This window comes from Rhinolophus sinicus, chromosome 1 (assembly GCF_057876585.1).
Source record: "Rhinolophus sinicus isolate RSI-liver-muscle chromosome 1, RSI-T2T, whole genome shotgun sequence".
NCBI lineage: Eukaryota > Metazoa > Chordata > Mammalia > Chiroptera > Rhinolophidae > Rhinolophus > Rhinolophus sinicus.
Window position 1 is genome coordinate 108,040,599 of NC_142501.1, and position 14,109 is coordinate 108,054,707.

Below are 14,109 nucleotides of genomic sequence, written 5' to 3' on the forward strand. Positions count from 1 at the left end.
CAAAGTTCTGTCACCCTTAGGTAACTACTGGAAACCCCAGTTCTGAGTCTAACTAGAGGAATCAGGCAATGAACATGAAATATCAACAACGAACCCCTTACCTGGATGTCCCCAATGCTCTGTTCCCTATTGACATCATATTGAATGACGAAATCTCCCAGAATGCCATTCTGGGCGATCCTGGCTTGTTGTATCACAGAAGGCTTAAAAAAGACTTTGGCGAAAGTTTCATTTTGGTTGACAACAGTAGAAGGAGGCGGCCTAGCACCACCTGCAAACAAGATATAAACATGATTAATAACTGAACAGATACATTTTGTATGTTTGTATATATAAAGGTTTGTATTCCATATGAACTTCCTAGACTTTTGTACTTGTAAAACATCACAATACAAGAGATGTGTTATCATATATTTCACCTTTATACTTCCTGTTAAATCTTTTCTTATGAGAATTTTTAAACACACAAAAGTAGAGAGAATGGTACAATGAATCCTCATGTACCCATCACCCCACTTTAATAATCATCAACTTTTTATCAATCTTTTGTATCTGTTTTTACTGAAAAAATACTGACGCCCAGGCCTCACCATTTTTGCTAGAGTATTTTAAAACAAATCCCAGACATTGTATTTCATCCATAAATACTTCAGTATGACTAACTATAAGAACATTTTTTTTTTTTTTAGCAAAACCATTATCACAAGTAACAAAATTAATGCTTGATGCCTTATTATAGTCGAATACTCAGTCTGTATTTAGATTTTCCTGATTCTTCAGAAAATGTCTTGGAATGGTTGGTTTGTTGGAATTAGGATCAAACCAAGTCCCCACATCACATTTGATTTCTGTTTCTTAAGTCCCCTTTAATCTACAAGTGTGTCCACCCTTCTCCCCAGGCTTTTTTCTACTGCTACATATATGTGTTACAAAACACTGGTCATTTGTCCTATGGACTTTCTCGCATTCTGTATTTCGTGATTGTTTTCTTGTCTTGTCTTTTAACTTGCTCCTCTACTCCCTTGTACTGTAACATCTGGGGGAGCTAGAAAAAATACTGATGCCCAGGCCAAGAGCTCATTTAACGGGTCTAGGACACAGCCTGCGCCTCAGGACTTTTAAATTCCCCATGTGAGTCTAATGTGCAGTCGAGGCTGAGAACCACAGCTCAATCCCCTGTCTTTCCTCGTGTTCTGATAGGTAGAGCTGGAGGGTTGGTTAGAAGCGATGCTGAGTACTGACTACTTCATCACATCAGAAGGTACATAATATCAAGTCATTCCCTTTTAGTGCTGGTAAGATTGATGGTGAGTTCCGGTTTGGTTCCTCGCTGATTTTTCACTTAATAGTTTTACCAATTGCTGATGATGTTTGCTTAGGTCCACTACTTCATTAGAGTTGCAAAAGGGGTGTTGTGATTCTGTCATTTCTTCCATATGGAATACTTCCATAAAGAACACCTTTCCTCAAACAATCATTTGGTGGTCCTACCATACTGGTTGCCCAGACAGTTTATGGCTCTTTAAAAACAAACAAACAAACAAAAACAAAAAAAACACCTTTCCCCAAAGCTTTCTCCAGCACAGATCTTAAGATATAAATTAGAATCCCACAAAGATAAACAGATAAATGGATTTCATGTGATTTAAGAAAAAACAGTGAGATGACTGATTAAAGCAAAGAGCATCCTGTTTCTAACGCCTAAACTTCATCTCTTGTTAGAATACACAGAATTATTTCATGGACTACCCACCTTTACAAATCCAAACACCACCATGTCTATATACTTAGAAACAGAAACCCAAACTTTTAGGTCTGCATACACCATAAAAAATAGGCAAATAAAACGGAGAATTCATAAACAACAGTGTATGAGGAGACTTTTTAACCCAGATACTGACCCAAAGCCAGACTTAAAACTGCTGCAAAGCATCTTAATTATTTTTTAAATCTATTCAAGTTGATACCATGGAGTAAACTGACCAGCAAAGTTCCATCCCTAAGTAGCAAAATGAAAAAGGAAACAAAGCATAATGTGCCTGTGGTAATTTGTATTTAAGAATAACTTTCCTTCTGCTGAGGGTTTATTAGTCATTAAAGACAAAGGAATTTTAAACATTTTCTTCAACAGAACAGACAATTCTTTTTCAGAAAAATTTAGGTGTAACCTTAACAGGAACCACAGAGCAGACCTGAGTCTTCTATTATTTGTACTTAGCAAGGGCAGGAAATGGGGGCGGTACCAGAGAGCCAGCAAATAGGAGCATTCATTCCTGTAGAACGACAGCTGTATGGAGGGTCTTATGCTTCCAACAGAGGTGCTCATCTGAAGACAGGACTGGGAAAATCTCGATGACACATTGACAAGTGCCAGCCCCCTGTTCACCAGCCTGGTAGATGGGGGGATGGAGGGGAAGGAAAACAGGCTGAAAAATGGAAAAGTCCTTGAACTAGAAGGAAACTTGCATGTTCTCTGGAGTCAACCTCTCACAGATTATTGTCAAATCGCCAAGAATGAGAAGCATAACACACTAGCTAAGCACTCAGGATCATGAACAACTGAGGAGGCCCTGCATTCAATACTGGCTCTACCTCTCATTGTCTATGGGACTTTGGGCAAGTTACAGAGCCTTGGTCATCTCATCTGTTAAATGGATTAATGGTCTACCAAACTCACACTGTTGGAAAGATTAAGTGATGTAATGTACTTAGTGCCATTCTGATTCATGGGAAGCAGTCGTGCTAGCTAACATTATTAGGAAACTTAAATATATACAAAATAGAAGAAAGGTCAGGGAATTAAATGTATGACAATATGTCAAACTTGGGATACTACGAAAAGGAAAGAACTGCTATTTACAACACAGTTGAATCTCATAGTCATTTTGAGTAAAGCATGAGATACAAAAGAATATTTTCTATGCCTCTATTTATATAAAATTCAAGAGCTGCACAACTTGTCCACGGCAATTGGAGTAGAATGGTGGTTACCTTTGGGGGTGAGGAATGACTGGGAAAGAGTATAAGTCCACCTTTTGGAGTGGTGGAAATATTCTTGACCTGGAAGTAGCTGACTGTGTGTGTACATATATAGAAATCCATCAAGCTGTACACATAATATGCAGTCTGACAATTAAGTTCGCAAACTCATCCTAGAAAAAGTGCTACATACCTCACTGCTGAATATCACTATGGTCACTTTCAAAGTACTCCCCTTGGGAAGCTATGCACTGGCGTCAGCACCTAGTCCACCCTTCAAAGCAATTTTGGAACTCTTTTTCTGGAATGGCCATCAGAGCTGTCGTCGTATTACCCTTGATGTCCTGAATGTCATCAAAATGTCTTCCTTTCAATATTTCCTTTATCTTCCAGTAAAGGAAGAAGTCATTGGGGGCCAGATCAGGTGAGTAGGGAGGGTGTTCCAATACAGTTATTTGTTTACTGGCTAAAAACTCCCTCACAGACAGTGCCGTTTGAGCTGGTGCATTGTCCTGATGCAAGAGCCACGAATTGTTGGCGAAAAGTTCGGGTCGTCTAACTTTTTAATGCAGCCTTTTCAGCACTTCCAAATAGTAAACTTGGTTAACTGTTTGTCCAGTTGGTACAAATTCATAATGAATAATTCCTCTGATATTAAAAAAGGTTAGCAACATCCTTGCAACAAGTTCATGAACTTAATTGTCAGACTATGCATATACTTTATTCTACATGAATACGCCAATTTTTAAAAAAATTAAAGTCATTGGGGGTTGGATAGCAGAATACACTAGGTGCATTCAGAGTAATTCCAGCTGGCAGAACTCAGACTAGGGAGAGAGTTCCCAGGAAGCACTTTTCGTGCAGCATCAGTAGCTCTAAGACACGTGTCTTGTTGGCAGAGGCCGCTTTCACAGCTCAGCTCATTAGAAGTGTTGGAGCCAACCCTGGGGGACTCAGTCACCCACCGGGATGGTGTAGAGCAGTTCTCACGGTGTGGTCCTGGACCAGCAGCCTCAGCAGTACCGGGGGACTTGCTAGAAATAAACTCTCGGGCCCACCCAGAAACCGTGAATCAGAAACTCTGGAGGTAGGATTCCGAAGTCCTATTTTTAGCAAGACTTTCAGGTGATTCTGGTTCCTACACAGAGACAATGGTCACGTGCCTTTGATGTATGTGATTGGGTGGCACTCAGTGGCCTCTAAGTTTAACATTCTACGATGTCTGACAATTAAGTTCGTGAACTTGTTGCAATGATGCTGCTAACCTTGTTTGATATCAGAGGGATTATTCATTATGAATTTGTACCAACTGGACAAACAGTTAACCAAGTTTACTGTTTGGAAGTGCTGAACAGCCTGCATTAAAAAGTTAGACGACCCGAACTTTTCGCCAACAATTCGTGGCTCTTGCATCAGGACAACGCACCAGCTCAAACGGCACGGTCTGTGAGGGAGTTTTTAGCCAGTAAACAAATAACTGTATTGGAACACCCTCCCTACTCACCTTATCTGGCCCCAGTGACTTCTTTCTTTACCTGAAGAAAAAGGAAATACTGAAAGGAAGACATTTTGATGGCATTCAGGACATCAAGGGTAATACAACGACAGCTCTGATGGCCATTCCAGAAAAAGTTCCAAAATTGCTTTGAAGGGTGGACTAGGTGCTGGCGTCAGTGCATAGCTTCCCAAGGGGAGTACTTTGAAGGTGACATTAGTGATATTCAGCAGTGAGGTATGTAACACTTTTTCTAGGATGAATTTGTGAACTTAATTTTCACACCTCGAACATTACTGTAATTAGATCTGACTCTTTATACTGTCAGCATGTACCTACTTTTTCTTGTTTCAATCTCTCATGAAAATGCTCTTTACAACTACCCTGAATTAACGCCATTCATGGTTGAATGAAAGCACTGGGGATTAAAAAGTATAATTTTTCTCTTCATAATTCATTTGACTAGGCTCTTTGATATAAGCCATGAGAAAGGGTAGTGTATTATTATTTTAGTTTCCTACTGACCTCTGATGTTCACTAGTTCATGATGAAAATTCATGACATTTCCTCTAAATGGGCCTATTTTATATGCCCAAATTGGGGGTTGATTCTCAGTTTGGTCACTCACCAAGAGGCCTAGCTCCTGAGGCTGACTTCCACCCATTAAGAACCACATGGTCAATGAAACCCAGTAAATTTTCCACTCCCTCTTAATTTGGCTGGGAAAAATTCCAGAGTAATATCTCTAGCAAATAAAATTCTCTTATTTGAGGAGGAAAAAAAATTAGTCAATGAAGTATAGTATAGGCTGTCCCACAATCACTGACCAAAATCCCAAAACAGAATAATACCATTCAGCTTTTCTTTACTGTTGACCACCACAAAATAGTTCACAGGCATGATGAGCTCTATTAGCAGGGCCCTCAGCAGTCACGGGTTGTGTTCTAAAGATAATGAACAGGGCAAGGGAAGAGGTTGGGAGCAAACCAAGTGGGAGAATCTGACCTACTTTTCCAATGAGAACCCACATATCTTTCCCTCCTGTTGGTGTTTTCCTTCATGCCCACTTGGTTTGGAGTAGGAGTGAACTGTGGCAATTGGTCTGAATTGGAGGAAGCTGAGTCTTCTAACGTCATCTTCCTGTTCTAATCCGGGCACCTGTGGTCTCACACAAGCTAACCTTTAGGGGCACACAACTGCCTCCAGTGTGTCCTCAGTGATATTCACTAATGGCTCTTTCTTTTAATACTCTGGTGATTGGCTTGAATTGTGTCTTTGTTGCTACCATCAAAGGGTAGTTGCCCAATTATTCTCAGTACATTCTCAGGCCACCAGCATCCCCATGATGCTCTCTTCCTGTTGAAAGCCCAGTATTTTCAAACAAGAAAATATGTGTTATGGCAGAAGCCACATACCACTGAAGAAAGTGGGCTCTCGAGTTCGACGGACTCAAAATGACTGACTTAAGATCTGTGAGCCTCAGTTCCACATCTGTTAAACGGGAGTAAATCCACATCCTAGAATCAATGTCAGAATTAAGTAAGATCACATATACAAGGAACTGAGCTTGCTGGCTGGCACATAGTAGGTGGCACACAGCTACCTCTGATGGTAGCAATAAAGACACAGTTCGCCACTTCTTAGCCATCAGCCTCTTCCCTTTCAGAAGTAGCTTCTTTTTCTCCCTAACTAGAATGAAAGGTTACTCGTGAGTTTAAAATACTCTTTGATAATATACACGTCACATTTTACCATAATGGGTTTCTCTACATCACTGAGGGCTTGGTAAAAACAAAAAATCATTATTTGAAGGGGATAAGAGGCACACTTCAATAAACATTCATAACAGAAATTCAAGAATGTTTATATACAGAACAATCTCTATAAAGTACAATGCAGTTAGTAGCTTCCCAAGAATCCCCTGAAATTACATACATAATTTTGCATGAAAGCATACGTGTTTATTTTCTTTCTGGAGAGAGTGTCCATAGCTTTCACCAGATTCTCCAAGGAGTTAACATAAGGTTAAGAACCATGCATACAGTGTGATTAAATTTTCCTCTCATTGGTTCTCTTTTGTAATGACAGGCACTTCATATATTTTGTATGAAGGGTGAAGAAAACAATATATATGTCTTTAGTTTTGTCCTGGAACATGGATGTTATTCACAAATAAACATTCTCCTCCTAGACAACCACATGGGGGGCGGAAGGGGGAAGGAAGCCAACTGCTATGTAACATAACTAAAGGTGAAAAGATTTAGGAGCAAAGAACCACAGCCAAGGACATCAGCTGGAAGCCACGCCCCTTTGAGTCCATGGACAGAGGGATTTCCTGCCCTGTTTCCTGTGGACCTGGGGTTCCCTACTGTTGGAGAAAAGCAGCCAACACCTGGTGATTGTACAAAAGAATTTGCACACAAACACTGTCCACTCATTTCCCCTTGGAAAAGTGGCTGAATTATCTACGTTTATTTATGGACCTGCTCCCCTGGACTTCAGTGGGGAGATTTCTTAAATACAGGGCAGTCAAAAATACTGAGAATAATTGGGCAACTATCTCTGATGGTAGCAATACAGACAGAATCCAAGTAAATCACCAGAGTATTAAAAGAAACGATGACGGGGATGTAATGTACAGCACGGTGACTATAGTTAATGACACTGTGCTGCATATTTGAAAGTTGCTAAGAGAGCAGATCTTAAAAGTTCTCATAACAAGAAAAAAAATCTGTATGATGTATTGTTACATTGTGATGGGTGTTAACTAGACTTATTGTGGTGATCAAGTTGCAATACATACAAATATTATTACATCATTATGTTGTACACCTGAAACTAACATAATATTGTATGTCCTTTATACTTCAATTGAAAAAAAATATTGGCTGGGTCTCAGGGTAAAGTGAGACAATGAAGATGAGAAAGAATTTGGTTAAATACCTTCAGAAGTCCACTATTATATATAGTTTTCTTATTGGAAGAGGGTTTTCTTCCCTATATTGATATTTGGTATTTTACATCCTCTGGGAAAATAGCATTCTACAGATATGGCAGCTACATATAGTATAGAATAATAACTTAAATTTACAGTGAAAGGAGTTCAAATTCAACTCTATCACTTTACAGTTAAGTGGTGTTTGCCTAGATTTCTTAGTAAAGCAGTTTCTTCACCACTTATTCAATGTTCTTTCTTCCTAAAAGAATACATTACTGACGCTCAGTTTTCCCTCTTTGATTGACTTCCCCAGAGAAAATGTGCATGAAAACAAGAGCAACTAACTCACGCATTCTAAAAGCAGTTCACCCCTAAAAACATGCATTATCCCTTCCCGATATCATTTCATGTCCATTGAGGACCTCAGTACTAGATGCCCTAAGCACTTGAAACTGAACCAAAAGTAGCATTAGAGCAACAAGGGAGTAGGAGGGGAGAGGTTTCTGTTAAATTCCTCTATATTGTCCTTGTGCCTGCAGGCAAAACACAGCCCAATCCTTCAGAAAACCTGGGTGTCATTTTATAGATTCAACCTTACAGAGGGTTTGCTCTTTTTATTGTTCAAAACTGCCTACTCAACAGTCCCAATAGTATGGCTACTATCAGAAAAAAAAAAAAAAAACAAGCAAATAACAAGTTGTTGGCGAGAAAGTGGAAAAACTAGAACTCTTGTGCACTGCTATAAATGTAAAATGGTATAGCGATATGAAAAACAGTATGGCGGTTCCTCAAATAATTAAAAATAGAACTACCCTATGATGCAACAATTCCACTTTTGTTCTAGTAGAACTGAAAGCAGGGTCTTGAAGACCCTACATGCCATGTTCAAAGCAGCATATTCACAGTAGCCAAGAGGTGGAAGCAACGCAAATGTCCATCCACAGATGATGGATAGACAAAATGTGGTCTATCCATACAACAGAATACTACTCAGCCATAAAAAAGAAGGAAATCCTGACACATGCCACAGTATGGATGAACTTTGAGGACATCATACTAAGTGAAATAAGCCAGTCGCTAAAAGACAAATATTGTATGATTCCGCTTATATGAAGTACCTTGACTAGTCAAACTCATAGAGACAGAGAGCAGAATGGTGGTTGCCAGGGGCTGGGGGAAGAGGAATAGGGGGTTGTTATTGAATGGATATAGAGTTTTAGTTTGGGAAGAAGTAAAAATTCTGGAGATTGGGTGCACGACAACATGAAAAAAGTCAACACTACAGAGCTGTGCACTTAGAAATGGTCAAGATGGTAAATTGAATGCTATGTGCTCTTCACCACAATTAAAAACTTTTTTTAATTATTAAAAATTGCCGACTCTGGTTCTTCAAGGGCAGTGACAACGTGGTAGTCATGTGTAGGTTCCAAGTGTCTAGCACAGTGCCAGGAACATGGTGAGAACTCAACACGAGCTTGTTGAATGTGTAACGTGAAGATGACTCAACACATCAGTACACAGTTTGGCAGGCGGACAGAGGAGCCCTTCAAGAGGGTCACCTAGAAAGTGTTTTGGTGGGTGTGGCAGATGCTCTTGGTAACCAGTGTCACATGCCCTAGACCCATCTCTGGTTTCAGCCACAGCTGTGGTGGACAGTGCCATATGCCCAGACAACATCCCACCTCACATACCAAACTAAGACGCAGAAAAAGGAAGAAACAGATGAGGTCTCCCGGAAAAGAGTAGGTTGCTCACCAATGTCAAGTTAAAGAGACAAAGCCACCCTTCCGGGTCTCCCTGAGCCATCCTGCTCACAGTTGACCTTGACCGAACTACCATTGTCAGAACAAACAAGATAACATGGGTTCTCATATCGGTATTAAAAACCAAACAAAACAAACCCAACTATGAAGCCAAATGATTCATACCTGAATAATTTCTGCACTGAACAAAGCTGGAAACCCTCACATAACAACCAGATTGTTTCCTGGCAAATGTACAGAGGCCAAAGAGGGCCATGCCCTTCCAGCTGCAGAGTGGAGGCTGGATGGGGGGAGGGGAAAGCACGGAGCAGCAGGGAACTGGACCTGGGTGGGCGATCAGTCACAATGCAGCCCTTGAATAGGGCAGAGCTGCCAGATTTAGCAAATAAAAAGACAGGATGCCCAGTGGAATTTGAATTTCAGATAAACAACGAATGATTCTTTTTTCTTTTCTTCCTTTTTTTTTAGTATAAGTATGTCACAGATATTGCATGGGACATACTGTTTATCTGAAATTCAAATTTAACTGAGCATCCTGTATTTTATCTAGCAACCTTGGCAAAAGAAGAAGAGATCTAGATTTTTATAACCATCCTTTGGAACCAAGTTCTGTCTCCTAATCCCTCCCTTCACAACAAAGTAAGAGAGCTGACAAAGTTCATCAACTTAAACCAGGAAAGTGTTGAAAACCTAATAGCCTTTTCATTGTCAACCACGAAATTTGTTATTATTCCTAAGGTCATTTGACAAATACTCAGTGAGCGCCCATTCTATGGCTGACACCATGCCACCTGCCTAGAATACAATTCTAAGAAAGACTTGACAACAAAAGGCAAAGTCATGAGGTTCACAGACCAAGCAAAGAAAAACGTAAAATTTTAAAACAGATTCAATCGACCCCTTCTAGGGCATCTACTGAAATACAAGACATTGTGCGGGTCTCCAGTCAGAGGTGACTTGATCTGGCGGGACATGTGGCTGGTTACTAGCCTTTTCTCAAAGACCGCTACAGCGTCACCAACCTCATCTTCCACCAGCCAAGGCAATGAAACTGTATTTTGCATGGTTCTCTTCTTTCTAAATAAGCTTCTCAGTTCTTAAGATTATCTGAAGGTCAACATTGTATAGGAAGTTTACATAGGGGTGATACAATTGAAAAGCAAACCGTAGATTGAATTCCACCTAGTCCTATTATTTGCCTTCCCAGGCATGTAAAGGATGCAAAGCTGACCCCTATAGAGCACAGCAAACATGGCTTCCAGGGCACTTGAAGAAGTGGGATTCTAATGACCAAAAATGTGATGTTTTTCATTTTATGTTTTTGAGCTAAAATTCATATAATATAAAATTAACCACTCAAAAGTGTACATTTTCAGTGCCGTTTAGTACTTTCACAATGTTGGACAACCACCACCTCTATCCAGTTCTAAAATCACTCCCAAAGAAAACTCTGTAACCATTCAGCAGTGCCTCCCCGTTCCTTCCTCCCCCAGGGCCTGGAAATCACCAGTCTGCTTTCTGTTTCTATGGATTTATCTATTCTGGACATTTCATATCCATGGAATCATACAACATGTGACCTTTTGAGTCTGGCTTCTTTCACGTAGCATAATATTTTCAAGGTTCATCCGTGTTGTAGCTTGTGTCAATAGTGCTTCATTCCTTCGTATGGATGACTAATATTCCATTGCATGGATAGGCCACAATTTCTTTATCCATTCATCTATGATGGACATTTGGACTGCTTGCACCTTTTGGCTATTGTAACCAACGCTGCTATGAACATTCACGTACAAGTATTTCAATTCAAGTATTTCAGGTACAAGTACCTGTTTTCAATTCTTTTGTGTATATACTAAGAGAAATTGCTAGGTCATATGGTAAATCTATGTTTAACTTTTGAGGAGCCACCAAACTGTTTTCAACAGTGGCTGTACCACTTTACGTTCCCACCAGCGATATACAAAGGTCCCAATTTCTCCACATCTTTGCCAAAATACATTTTCCATTTCTGTTTCTTTTTTTACTATTATAGCCATCCCAGTGAGTGTGAAGTGGTATGTCATTGTGGTTTTGATTTGCATTTCCAGAATGACTAATGGTCTCGAATATCTTTTCATACGCTTGTCAGCATTTGTATATCAGCTTTGGAGAAATGTCTATTCAAGTCCTTTGTCCATATGTTAATTGGGTTGTTTACATTTTTGTGTTTGAGTTGAAGAATTTTTATACGCTCCAGACACTAGACTCTTATCTGATATATGATTTGCAAATATTTTCTCCCATTCTGTTGGTTATCTTTTTAAAATGTTTTGTTTTTTTTTCAAAGAGCACAAGTCGATATTCTACCTTTCTACTATATTCAGTGTGACACATGGTCAATGATAACCAGACACCGGGAGAACACAAAGACAGTTATGAAAGTCTCCTCGTTCCTGAAAATAAAATTTCCTTTTTATGTCAAATTAGGGTGATGTCACATGGGTCCCTTAGTTTTGACAGAAACAAGGACTTGAGATTGCTTGAGAATTCTGGCTGGGAGGCTTGGAGACAGAGGTAGCAGCCCAGGAGAAGTCTTAGGGAACAAAGTGGTAGGAATGAAAGCCAAATAAGCTTGAAAACAAGAAGCCAAGGCTGTGTGAGACAGCCAGGATGAATGTGGACATAAGCCAGGCTTCCAGAGGTGGGACCCTCTTCTCTCACAGTGGTGGGGAGAGTGGAAAGAGCAGGAGAGGGACAATTCCCACAGGCTCAGGAAGCCATGGTGGGAACGCAGGGAAGTAGAGAAGCTCTTTTGAAACCAAAAATGTGCTGAACGATCATGTTTGCCTTTTCCGAAAGAAGATGGGACACTTAGTTTAATGAGCTTGAGACGGTGTTAGAAGGACTGCACCAACTCCACTGAGACGGCCTGTCAATACTTGTCCATCTCAAGGTTGGTGAGAAGTTGGGCATGAGACAAGGTTATTTCCCACCAACTGTGTGAGTAATTCTGTGTTGGCCTGTAGCCACTGGTAAAAACGTGTTGGTAGAAAAGAGGAATGATACACATTTTAATAAAGATCAAAAGTCAGATTATTCTCAGGGTCTGGGAAATTAAAGAATTAATCCTGTTTAATTTATAAGCTGCTTCAGGAGGTCAACATCCAGACACAGTTAACACCCCTAAATTCTGCTGGGAAGTCCAGAGTAAGGGTTCCCAACATTTACTGAGGATCAGACGACCTGGGCTGCTTTTTAAAAATGTAGTTATCTGAAATCTACAGTCAGAAAGTGGTTTAGTGGTTGCCTGGGGCTAGGGTGGGAACCAGGAGTGGCAGCTAAGAGGTACAAGCATCTCTGTGGGGTGATGGAAATGTTCTAAAATTAGGCTGTGGTGATGGTTGCACAACTCTACAAATGTACAAAAATCAGGGAATTGTGCACCTAAAAAGAGTAAATTTTATGCTATATAAACTAAATCTCAGTAAAACTGCTTTTCAAGAAGGCAAAGAATATAAAGGCTAAACTATTAAAGTCAGATAGCACCATACTTCTTTAGTGGTAGAAAAAATATTCAGCATTATTCTTTAATTTTACAAATAAATAAACATATTAAAAGCACTCTTTTTTTTTTCAGTGTCTCATATAAATTCATAGAATATCAACCAAAAATACAGCGAGTTAGGCTTTACCCTAAGAAATTCTAATTCAAGTGTTTGAGGGAGAACCCAGTCGTCTATATTTCTTTGTGTTTTTGTGTTTGTTTGTTTTTTTTTTTTGACCTCTCAAGGTGACTTAGGGTTTAGCCAGGTTTGCGAGCTGCTGGATAAAACAGGCAAGGTTTTATTTCTTACTTTGTTTATCTCATTTTATTTTACTCCTAGCTATCAGGGATATCATCACAAATGATAAAACTTCCTGTTAAAAAAAAAAGGGGGGTGGGGATAGTGGAAATACTACTTTTAGGGCTATGGGACAATAGGAAGTTTGAGATTTTAACACAGAGAGTGAAATAACCACCCTTGAATTTGAACCAATCACATAGATGGAATATAGAGCTCAGTGTTTGCCTTTAGATGACCACACATCCCAAATATATTCCAGGATAGTCTGAATTTCAAACATTCTTTCTACTGAGGCCATAAATCATCAAAATATTTTAGGGGAGAAGAGCTGGGTGTGGGGGACAAAGGAGAGAGAGAGAGTCTTGCCCTTTCACTGCGCACCAGTTTGTCATCTTGTAGGTTCTGAGCCATGAGTTACGTAAGTCACATACGCTTTGAGTATATAAGTTAACTATTTTAATAATCCAGAGGGTTTATTATGCCTTTTGGCTTCCAGATCACACCTCACAGAATTAGTTTACAGATTGAGAAGGACCGCATTAATCTACGATTCCATAGCCGTGGGCCCAATTCTGACACAACAGAAAAGCAAACTGGGGCAAAGATAGGTGATATTGCTTTTAGCCTCTTTTGGTATTTTCAGAGAACTAGGGAGAGACTGGAAGTTGAACTCACCACCTCAATATTTTACAAAAGCTCCCTAAGAGGGTTGTTACAAAGATTGAACAAGATATTGATCCAGGCAAGTGCTGAATCTAGTATCTAGCACGGAGCAATCCTTATCTAGAATTGCTACCCTAAAGATGAAAATGCATCCGTGGTCACAGATCTGCTTAGAGAAATTCCAGAAGTCTGACTTCTTAACAGAGCCTGCCCTATCAGAGGAATGTACTGGCCGGGGTCCACATTCACGCAATTACAGCTCATGTTTTGATGCAAAGCCGAGTCTAGTTTGATCTCTACCCTGGATTTCTTTTGGAAACACGCAATAGTGTCCAGATAAAATCACAACATCTGTTCCTCTTCTGCTGAGGCTGCCATTTTGCAGAAACAATCGCTGCTGAGCTCTGAAAGATGGCAATGAAGAGCAGAAAAAGGCAATCCCTC

General features: G+C 39.9%; 1 protein-coding gene across 1 annotated transcript in view; it reads right to left on the reverse strand.

Moving 5' to 3' along the window:
- ITIH5 (inter-alpha-trypsin inhibitor heavy chain 5) overlaps positions 1-14,109 on the reverse strand; it is a 74,735-nt gene that overhangs the window by 35,336 nt on the left and 25,290 nt on the right. The window contains exon 6 of the mRNA XM_019738263.3: positions 102-271. Coding sequence (XP_019593822.3) covers positions 102-271 — 170 coding nt within the window. The remainder of the gene's footprint in view (positions 1-101; positions 272-14,109) is intronic.